Source organism: Microcaecilia unicolor, chromosome 1 (genome assembly GCF_901765095.1).
Source record: "Microcaecilia unicolor chromosome 1, aMicUni1.1, whole genome shotgun sequence".
Lineage (NCBI taxonomy): Eukaryota > Metazoa > Chordata > Amphibia > Gymnophiona > Siphonopidae > Microcaecilia > Microcaecilia unicolor.
This window is the reverse complement of record NC_044031.1, coordinates 204,457,596-204,469,271: the sequence shown is the minus strand read 5'-3', so window position 1 is coordinate 204,469,271 and position 11,676 is coordinate 204,457,596. Positions and strand designations below refer to the sequence as shown.

The 11,676-nt window shown below is 41.6% G+C and overlaps 1 protein-coding gene across 1 annotated transcript in view; it reads right to left on the bottom strand.

The window, feature by feature from the left end:
- Nucleotides 1-6,313: 6,313 nt before the first annotated feature.
- LANCL2 (LanC like 2) overlaps nt 6,314-11,676 on the bottom strand; it is a 161,215-nt gene continuing 155,852 nt past the window's right edge. The window contains exon 9 of the mRNA XM_030207281.1: nt 6,314-7,065. Within this exon, the coding sequence (XP_030063141.1) occupies nt 6,989-7,065 (77 nt within the window). The 3' untranslated portion in view covers nt 6,314-6,988. The remainder of the gene's footprint in view (nt 7,066-11,676) is intronic.

Genomic DNA, 11,676 nt, shown 5'->3' with positions numbered 1-11,676 from the left:
GTTGCAGGCGCTCGAGGGCTCTGATCATGGGTGGTTTGCAAACTCCGGCGCTAGTATGGCGTTAACAGCCTCTAGCGCTGGAGTTTGCTTTTGATCATGAGGGCCTGAGGTGGAATAATTAGGCCTGTCCCTAGAAACTCTACCTTTAAAATTAAGAGCATGTTTTTCCTTCTTAGAACACTGAAACACATAATGCAGGGTGCAATTGTGAAGTTCCTTGTCTCTATATTTTTTTTAAATAGTAGTTTTCTAATGACAAACAAGAATAATGTTAAATGAGATAATCTCACTATCTGCGGTCATTTATGGCAGTTTAATGGGTGGGTAGAGGTAGTAATATAGTACATAACGGCAGACAAATCACAACTGGCTCAGCCAACTTGCCCCGTTTTTACAGTCAACCCTGCTAAAGAAATGTCCCAGCTGCCAGTCAAAGCATGAATGACAGATAACGTTTAATGTGAGCAAGTGCAAAGTGATGCATGTGGAAAAGAGGAACTCGAACTACAGCTACATAATGCAAGGTTCCACATTAGGAGTCACCAACCAGGAAAGGGATCTAGGCGTCATCGTTGATGATATGTTGAAACCTTCTGCTCAGTGTGCAGTGGCAGCTAAGAAAGCAAATAGAATGTTAGCTATAATTAGGAAAGGAATGGGAGACAAAAATGAGGACATTATGATGCCTTTGTATCGCTCCATGGTGCAACCACACCTCAAATATTGTGTTCAATTCTGGTCACTGCATCTCAAAAAAGATATAGTGGTATTAGAAAAGGTACAGAGAAGGGCGACAAAAATGATAAAGGGGCTGGGACGACTTCTCTATGAGGAAAGGCTGAAGTGGCTATGGCTCTTCAGCTTGGAGAAAAGATGGCTGAGGGAAGATATGATAGAGGTCTATAAAATAATGAGTGGAGTGGAACCGGTAGACGTGAATCGCTTGCTTACTGTTTCCAAAAGTACTAGGACTAGCGGCATGCAATGAAAATATAAAGTAGTAAATTTAAAACAAATCAGAGAAAATATTTCTTCACTCAATGTGTAATTAAACTCTGGAATTTGTTGTTAGAGAATGTAGTAAAAGCAGTTAGCAGGGTTTAAAAAAGGTTTGGATAGCTTCCTAAAAGAAAAGCCCATAAGCCATTATTAAATGGACTTGGGGAAAACCCACTGCTTATTTCCAGGATAAGCAGCATAAAATGTATTGTACTGTTTTGAAATCTTTCCAGGTACTTCTTTGTCACCTGCCTTCTTTATATCCTGCAATCCTGGGTAGATGAACATCATGTCCTGTTCATTCATACCCAGGGCCTCTCTTTTCTGACATCTAGGAACAAATTTGTATCTACTATTTATAGCATAACTGTTTTCCAAACACCTGGCTTAGAAGGTTCCCTGTGTAGCCTGCGATATGAACCTGAATACATGAACACCTGCAAACCAAGCAAGCTGAATTTCTAGATATTACTTTACTTGTATCCTGCTATTAGTTCATTCTGTCACTGTAGCCTGCCAGACCCAGCTGTTGAGTTGCCTGTATTTCCACTAGGACTTCTAACACTTCACATTATGTACATTACAATTCATTCTTGCAGCCCCAACAGTCATTGTTCAGTTGTTTGATGAAAATATTCTGCTAGGTCATATTCTGTTATGTCTTAACTTTTTTTGTTAACTAAGGAGTCGATATTCAAAGACACTTATCCAGATAGCAGATACTACTAACCAGGTAAGTGCTGGTGAGGATATTCAATGGCACTAACCATTGGAGGAGAGCTGTACCCTCTACAGTGCACACCCTTTTAGCATTTTTTAACCCCAAACTATTTAACGTTTTGAAAAGTGCTGTATCCATTTATGCAGTCTTTTTAAAGACCTTCAAACACTATCTAACTTAGCTGCATAGTTCCTAGTCTTGTAGAACACTATATTGCTAGACTCCTAGGGCAAGCACACCTGTACAGCAATGTGGTGCCATGTTGAGTCTTACGCATTGCAGCAATAAAGTTTGTTTACCCCATTGCCTATCAAGCCTTCTTCCTTTTCCTGCTTCCTGGTCTGTTTCTGACCGAAGAGTGTCATTGAATATTTCCTCTGACCACCTTGGCACTATACAGAGTGCCAGGGCGGTCTAGGAGCAGAGCTGGGCTTTGTCAGAGGTTATTCAGTTAGCAGTCATATTCAGACCACTAACTGGATAACTACCTAGAAGCAGTTAGGACAGCAAAATGGCTATCTGGTTACTGATTTGATTATGGCCACTAACCAGTAGCACTTCTTGGTTGGCCCTCAATATACAGTTTCACTTTTACTCACAGCAGCTTGTGTTTTGATTAAAGGCAGACTGCAGTGGTACAGTATTGGTCCCTAGAGGTTTTCTGTGCTGATCTCATGCCTTATTTTAGTTGATTACCATTTTATCTGCCATCATCTGCTGCAGCAGGACATTCTATGAACACAGCAATTTGTTACATGCAAATATATTCCCTAATGTGTGTCTCCCACTTCATATTCTCATATCTACAGTTTATTTTCACTTGAGATGGTTTTCTTCTCAGGTGCTGTTTCCCTGGTCTTTCCTATGAGTAGGTGAGTACTGATTGCGTTTCTGAGTGACATTACTGTATTGCATGTTTCCCATGTACAACTCAGGTTATGAGCAGTATACTAACATGTATAAATGACATACATAGGAATACATTGTTTAATCTCACCATATCATATGTCCCTGCATGCATTTTGAGGTCATTAAATGACCATCGCTTGCTCTTTCCTTCTCTTTTGCAAGTGCATTGGGAAACCACTACGATGAGTGCCTTTTACTTTTTAGCACCCTCTCTGGAATGCTTTGGCCTCTAGGACTTCATTCTGAAACATCTTCTAAACAATTTAAGATAAATTTAAAAACCTCTCTCTTTACTGAGGCATTTATTAAAAAACACTGGATTGGGGCAGTCACTATGGGCTCTTTTTACTAAGCGGCGGTAAGCCTAGCAGTACTTCCCACTCCTAGTGCATCATTTCCGGCGCTACAAAAATTTATTTTTGTAGCACCAGAGTGTACCCGGCAGTAATCAGGCAGTGCTGCATGTGCCGGTTACCAGTGGGTTAATGCAGGAGCCCTTACCGCCACCTCCATGGCTGGCGGTAAGGACTCCCCCGAGATGGGCAAGCAGCAAGTGTTTTACTTGCTGCATGGCCATTTCCTGCAGGAAGGCGAGACTTACCTTTTACCAGCTGCGGTAAAAGGGGGCCTCGGTGTGTGTGTAAAACACACGCAGACACCAGCACCGGCCTTTTGCTGTGGCTTGGTAAAAGGGGCCCTATGTTTTTTGTGATGTATGCTTGCATGTTGGAATTTTTTTTCTCCTTGACTGATTACATGTGTATCTGTCATATTTTAATTTGGAGTTCTTTTCCTTTCTTTGATGATTTTACATTGTACATCGCCTAGACTTGGAATGCCCAAATTTGGCGCTTAATCAAGTGTTTACAATAAACATAAATGGCCAGATTCTATATATGGTGCCTGAAAAATCCATGCAGAATAAATTTCCGCCTAAGTGTATTCTATAAGCGGGGCCTTTATTTAGAAGAGGTATATAGAATATGCTTAGTTGATATCACAGTTTTTAAAACTTCGTGCATCCATTTACACCAAGGAAATGTGGTAGAAATACTGGCAAGTAGATTTAGGCACAAAGGGGCATATTCTATAAGTGTGCCTACAAAACGTCCATTTCCCCACCTATAGCCATGCTCCTTTTTGGCTGTACACATTAGAATTTAGGCGCAGTGCGTTAAAGAATATGCTTATCGAATTGTTCGTGTAAATTCTAATTACTGCCAATTAGTGATCACTGCTCGTTAAGACCTGTTATCAACATTGATTAGCTTAAGTCAAATTAAGTTACACACATTGTTATAGAATACACTTGGATTTCAGCACAGAACACTAGGCACGATATATGGAATATGGGGGGAAACCCCCAATATCTCCATCTATTGCAATTACCAGCTATGAGGATTACTGGTAATTGCAATGCTTGTGTTTTGTCTTTCTTTTTTCCCCCCAGTTAAATCAATGAGTCAAGCACAGTCCACCACAGTCTATTACTACTCAAAGGACTGGTACAATTTATTCTACTGTGTTTTTAACTGACAGTAATGAAATTAAGAAGGCTGCTTCATGACTTGATGGAATCAGAGAATATTTTTAACAATTTTATTTTACATTATATGAAGCTGAAACATTTTAATACACAAGCTGAAAAATGATCTCCAGACTGTAATCAACTTCACAATCAGTAACAGTAAAATAACAAGAGAAAAATCAAACATACTGATAAAAGTATTATATGAAAGCACATTCTTACCGAATGTATTATCTTTAGCTTGTGTTTTACAAAACACCAGGGGCAAGACAATTTCAATGACTGCTTACAAACATCAAATCTGAGGACTAGACCATTAGCTGGGCTTTCAGTTTGCCACTATGTCCTCTTGTTTTTCATCCTATATCAACAAACTTAACTCTGTACTGGAGAATTTATAGTTACTGCTTCTCTTGAACCAAGAAATCACTTTCACTGTGAAATCCTGGTGAATTTGCTGCTTCAAATGTATGATCTCAGCAACAAGGTGAGAGGAAAACAGATACTGTCCTGTCCACATTCTGGTAGCAAGGCTCAATTGTATTTGTGTGTGTGTATATATACACACAAAACAGTGTCATAAAATTGAAAATCTGGAATACAATTAATTCTGACAACGTATTCTTTCCTTGAGCATGACGTTTATGGATAATTGAACAGTCAGACTACATGTTTTTCATCAAGACATATACACACTGCAACAGTCAAGCATGAAGACATCCCATGGCTCCCCCTATAATATTAATATACCTAGGCACAGGATTCCACACACCTCTGCCCCCCCAGCACAAAAAAATCTTTCTTATGAAAAATGAAATGAAATGGTAGAGCAAAATTAAATTTTTTTACATTATGGAATCTTAAGTTAACCAATGCTATGAATTGTGTCTGATGGTAAATGTTTTATTAAAAAGCTAAATCAAAGATACTGAATTTTATAGAACATCGTCACAGATTTATACCAGCAGTATAATGAGCCTCAAACACCCAATAATATCTGGATTTATATAGTGCTTTTCATATTAAAACAATCTTTAGTACCTCAGAAATATCTATGCAGCTATCTCTGGGGATGGATTAACCACGAACATCTTTTTTTTTTTAGGAGGGGGAGTACCCGAACTCTGCCCTCAACCACATACCAGCATCTCCCCTTCTCTATCATCCCATAGTTGCCCCCCCCCCCCCATTGCATCTAGCATCTCTCAGCTTCCTTATTTCTTAATCCCCTGGTCACCTAAAGAAACCCAGTTCCAAGCTAGAGACAATTTGGCTGGTCTTGGTTTTGAAGTTACATTCCAGTGGTCAGAAATCCAGGACTGTCCCAAAATCTCCAGATCAAAACTGGGTAACTTGGCATCCCCTTTTCCTTGGGGTCCAGCATTGCTCTCCTTCCTTACCTCTTGAACTCCCATCATGATGCTCAACATCTCTATTCTTCCTTCCATCACCTCTGCCCCCCTTGGTCACCAGCATTTCTTCTTGCCCCTGTCTCGTGGTCTCCAGCATCTTTCTTCCACTTCCCCTCGCCCTCCCCCATGAAGTGTTTCTTTCCTTCCCCCAGGGCAGTGAGACTACAATTGGCATAAGAGAATAGGCATCATGGACAGCAGGTGCTTGACTTTTGAGCATCTACACATGCTCAAGGCCTGCCAGCTCCCTGCCGCGATGCTTCTGCAGGTATGATGATTGTAATGTCACCAGGAAAGAAAATTTTGGGGGTGCATTGCACCTGTGACTCCCCTGTTCTGATGCCTATGTTTCAGACATTCAATCTAATTTCTTCCAACATGGCCAGGGGAAAGGGAAAAATGCCAGTAGATTACCCACTTACATATATAAAAATTGAGATTCAGGGGACAGGCCATACTATTCCCTTGACTGGTACTTTAGTGCTCTTAATCACCATATTGCGCCTTCATCTTACAACGAAGGCAGTGTTTCCCAGGTAGGTCCTGAAGTACCCCTTGCCAGTCAGGTTTTCAGGATATCCACAATGAATATGTATGAAAGAGATCTGCATATAACGGAGGCAGTGTATGCAAATCTATTTCATGTATATTCATTGTGGATATCCTGAAAACCTGACTGGCAAGGGGGTACAAGAAAACAAAGGGGCAGACGATCTGCAAACTCCAAAGTGGAAACTGTACAAAGCAGATCGTAGATAAACCAAAGAGATATTTTATTAATATGATAAAAGTAAAATATGCATACAATAGTCCGTATACATAGAATAGGCTATTCTATGTATATGGACTATTGTATGCATATTTTACTTTTATCATATTAATAAAATATCTCTTTGGTTTATCTACGATCTGGCAAGGGGGTACTCCAGGACCAACTTGGGAAACACTGAACTAGGAAATTCATGGTCAGTCAGTTTGAAACTTAGTTTGAACCACAGGACATTCTGATGCATTCAGCTTTCTGAATGAAAATGCATGTAGACTTACACTCATAACCAAAAGTAGCACTATACTTATGCATAAGAGAGGGCAAAAAAATAAGATGTGTAAAATGGCTCCCTAATGAAATGACAGAAGCTGAAATCCACTAACGCCACAAACATGAACAGATGTGCACATATCTACACAAAGTTCAAAACAATGTATTTTTCTTTTCACACCACCAAAGCAATGGTTCATTCATAAGCAACATGTAAGGCTTCTCTTCTTTTCTTGTTCATGCTCCAGTGATGGGACCCTTCTAATATGGCATTAGAGGCACTAAAAATCTTGGGAAGTTTGGAATAGTTTCCTTTCACTCGCTTTGCAGCCGATGGAAATTTGAGCTGTCCTGTTTCAATGGTATCTTGTGTTTATTGATCACAGTTCAAATGCTGGAAACCGAGAACCTTCGGGGGCCAACATGTCCGATAAGAAATGAATCGCTCCAGCCATACCTGAAAAATGAAAATCAAAAGAAGGAGGATTTTCAGTATTTACTTGATCAATTGTCAATGCAGATTTTTTAAAATTGAAATGTTTAAAATATGATGTAGAAAACAAGCAAGGAAAACTGGCTTCCAGGATTCAACTGTTTCAGCATAAAAATAAAAAGCATGTAATAGCCTAGGATAGTCTAATTCAGTCCACAAACTGAGAAAAGAGAAAGTAAAACAGAAACAATAAGGAAATTAGATCAAAGACCTTCTTAGACCCCCCCCCCCTCCCAAATAACTTTGAGAACTCCCTAAACAATACAATTTGGAACAAGAGTGTCAGCAACTCAATTACTGCATTTCTTTAAACTCTAAGGGGCCCTTTTACTAAGCTGCATTAGACTCTAACACACACCTAATGCAGTAAAAATAGCTTAGCATGGGATGCGCTAACGCATTTCACTTGAGATTTGCCATGTGCTAAATATTTTTAAAAATTTTTTGAAGGGCGTGTCAGGGCAGAGAGTGGGTATTCCTCTATTAAGTGGCTAGCATACGGATAATGTGGGAAGCCTTACATCTACAAAATAGGTGGCGGTAAGTGCTCCCATAGTAATTTTTAAAAATGGCTGTACTCTAATGGCAAAATTAGCGCAAGGTCATTAATGAAATAAATACAAAATCACATTTTTTTAAACAGCCACAGTAAAAATGGCCTTTGAGAGCATGAATTACTCACGTAAAGGCACGCTAAAGTTATTTGTTACCACAGCTTAATGAAAGGACCTCTAAGACAATAGCAAATAAGAGACAGAAAATCACTATCTGGAAATGAATACTTTGGTTGCAGAGGGTTTTTTTTTTGGGGGGGGGGGGGGGTTATTTTTTTTAACACAGATCAGCAGAGTATTAGCTAAAGGAAATACTTCACACTTGCCATTATTACTGTAAAACTGTAAGGGAAAAGATAAACACATTACGTTTCAAACTTCATTTTAAACAGAACAGCAGCAGAACAGTATCTAGAAATGGCATCACAGCTGCTGTCTAATTGTAGGAGCGCCTAGACATTTTTATACACAACATATGAACTACTTCCCACTCTGAACACAAAAATACTGAAATTCTTTCAGGGTAATACTTTACATTTTCCACATACAGTATGCAGCTTGCCTATTATGTTTCCAGGTAACATTTAAATATGTTCAAATTTACATTTTTAGATCCCAGGATATAAACCCAATTTTGCATAGGGTGTATAGGCCAGAAATATAATATGCAAGTCAGGTTATGTGTATGTGTTGTGATAATTCTGGTTGCCATTTGTACTGTCACTACTGTCAGGGTGCCCCCTCTGGCCACAGGGTCAATAGCGGACACTTTTCTAGCTGCTTTCTTACTAGGGCACTTCTAATAATGACCAAGGCTAAGGCCATAATTCTTCAAGCTTCTACTTTATTTAAGCAAACTCAAAATAACAAAATATGATATTTGTCTTTACATAGTCATCTTTCCCTGACAAGATACAACAGACTGGAATTCTAACACTTTACCCTCTTTCAGATTACAGCAGCCTTTTACCCCAAACTAAACTGACACCCAGCCCTTGCCAATACAGGATACTACCAAGCTTCTCCTTCTCCAACAAGTTATTCCTTTTATTTCTCATATAACCTAGCACCATGACATTTCTAGCCAGTTAAGGCTTGCTACTTAAACCCTTCTTCTTCTGGGCCTGGAACCATTTGCAATACTAAAGGCTTTACTACTGGGGCTACTGAAGTGTTAACATACCTTGCCAGATTACTGCCACTCCCTCTCTTCCCTAGAGGCATATGTTCTTAAGAAGGTTGCTCTCTACAACACCAACAGCAGCAACAAGGAGAAACTATGTCTTACCTGATAATTTTCTTTAGTCAGCTACACCAGTGTTTCCCAAATCCAGTCCTGGAGTACCCCCTTTGCCAGTCAGGTTTTCAGGATATCCACAATGAATATGCATAAACTTAAACTTGATTTGCATACATTGCCTCCATTATATGTAAATCTCTTTTATGCCATGAAGCCACAAATAATCCCACACCGTGGGAATCTGGAGCTCACGCAACCTTCACTGCTGTGCCTGGAGCTTCTCCATCTAGTCCTTCTCCATCCCCCGGGGCCATGTCAAAACAGACCCCGAGGTACTGCAGGAACTAAGATAGAACCAGATGGCTCTTGGGCCGGCTGACAACCCAGCCCAGGGACTCCAGGAGAGAAATGACCTGGGAGGTGACCAAACTGGCTTCTGCCGCAGAGCTGGCCAGAACAGCCAACCAGTCATCAAGATAGGGATGAACCCAAATCCCTTGACACCTCAGGTGCATAGCCATCATCACCATTACCCTTGGAAAAAGGTGTGGGGCACTGTGGCCAGGCCAAAAGTAAAGGCCTGAAACAAAGTGCTGGCACAGCACACAGAAGAACAGCTCTCTCTTGTGATAAGCTGCGATGGGGATGTGCAGATAAGCCTCCATGAGGTCAATGAAAGTCAATAATTCCCCTGGTGGCACAAATGCGATGAATGAATGGTCTCCACCTGAAAACGCTAGACTTGTAGACAAGCATACACCCCTTTGAGGTCCAGAATGGGGCAAAAGGAGCCACGAAGATGGAATAACATCCCAGGCCATGCTTCGCCAGCAGAATGAGCTCCATTGCCTCTAAGTCTCACAGATGCCACAGCCTATGAGTAACGGCCTGCCAGTTGAGGGCCGAATCACAAGGGGAGGCCATGAAGGCATTGGGAACCAGATGGATGAATTCAAAGGAGTACTCCCTCTCATCCACCTTCAGCACCCACGGATCCAAGGTGATACGGACCCATTTGTAGCTGAAGAAACAGCCTGCCTCCCACCAGAAACAGTGAGGGACCTAGCACACCCTGATTGGGCCGGGCAAGCCACCACAATTCCCCCTGAGGGACCTAAGGCACCAGCTCTTTTGGGGCCATGAAAGGAGTCCAGCTTGAAGGACCTACTCTACCCCCATAAGGCTGGGGAGTGCAGAGTCAACTGAAAACGGCCAGCTGCCTTAGAACACCACCTGGAGGCAGGAGACCATTGCGACCCCTTCTGCTTCAGTTCAGGGAGATGGAGAGGCCATGCCTTCCCCATATCCTTCACGTTTCTCCAAATCACCACCAAAGAGCAAAAGCCCCCCAAAGGGCAGCTGGAGCCAAAGCCAACGGCGACCTACTACCGAGGCCGCAACAGAGTGAGAGGCCAGCTGGATCAGGTCATAGAGGACATCTGCCAAAAAGGCTGTCCTCGATTACAGGCGAGTAACCTCAGGAAACTCAGACAACTTCTGCAGCCATCACAGCATAGCCCTAGCCACAGAACCACTACAAATTGCGCCCTAAATGCTCAAGAACCCCACTGAGAAGCCCAGGTGCAGCTACTGCTCTACATTCTTCTCATGGAGTTCCCAAAGAGCCAACCTGCCCTCCGCCACATTGCGGTCGCCTTTCTGACTGCAGTAACCAGAGCATCCACTTTAGGGAACACCCAGTACTTCTCGGCTGCCTCCAGGACGAAGGTGGAAATGCAATCCAGAACCCTGACCTCTCCCCTAAGGGGCCCATCTGGAGACTTCCAGTCTGCTAACATCATACAAATGAGGGCCATATAGAGGGGAAATGCTTTGAGGGCCCAGCGAGGCCCTCCAACAGCAAATCCCCCTCAGAGGATTCTGCGGCAGGAGGCTTGAGCAATGCTAGGGCCTCTGCAACCTTGTCAATAAGATGATATAACTCTTCTCTGCGAAAGAGCTGGAATACATGGGACCACTCCTCCTCCACTTCCCGAGAGGGATGCTCTTCAAAATCAGAATCCATGTTTTAAAGTCACAATGCTGAGAGGGTTCTTGCAGTTACTCTGGTAGCCATCTCCTTGCCTTGTGGTGCCTCCTCGGAAGCAAGGGACACACAGTTCGTAAAAGGATTGATATAATTGATTACAACATCAGCAAATGGACCTTTGAAATGTGTTAAGCATAATATCAAGGACATCGCAAATTTGAAGATATTTTTCAGTAATAATGCGGAACTGTGGCCTTACAACTAACCAAGATATGATCAGATATCTTAAGATCTAAATATATGTTAGCTGTGGGAAGATTTTGAGCATAATTCAAAACTATGACTTTATAACAAGGATGAATGTGTAGGATTGACTGAGTGAATGCACATGCTTGATGAGCAGATGAGAGTTCCAAAGTAACTGTTATGTTATTTAAAATTTTGAGCACTTGTGGTGGGAATGATTTGAATAAAAAAGAGATTATTAAATGTAAAAGAGTACTTTTTGTGAATTAAATTTTAACTTCCAGACCCTTGACTATTTTTCTAACGTTCGGAGATCCCTTCTCATCGTTTCTACTCCCTCTAGGGTATTCACTCTATTGGCTATTTTCGTGTCATCCGCAAAAAGGCAAACCTTTCCTTCCAACCCTTCAGCAATATCTCCCACAAATATATTAAACAGAATAGGCCCCAGCACCGACCACTGAGGAACTCCACTGCTCACCTTCCTTTCCTCCGAGCGGATTCTATTTACCACCACCCTCTGCCACCTGTCGGTCAACTAGTTT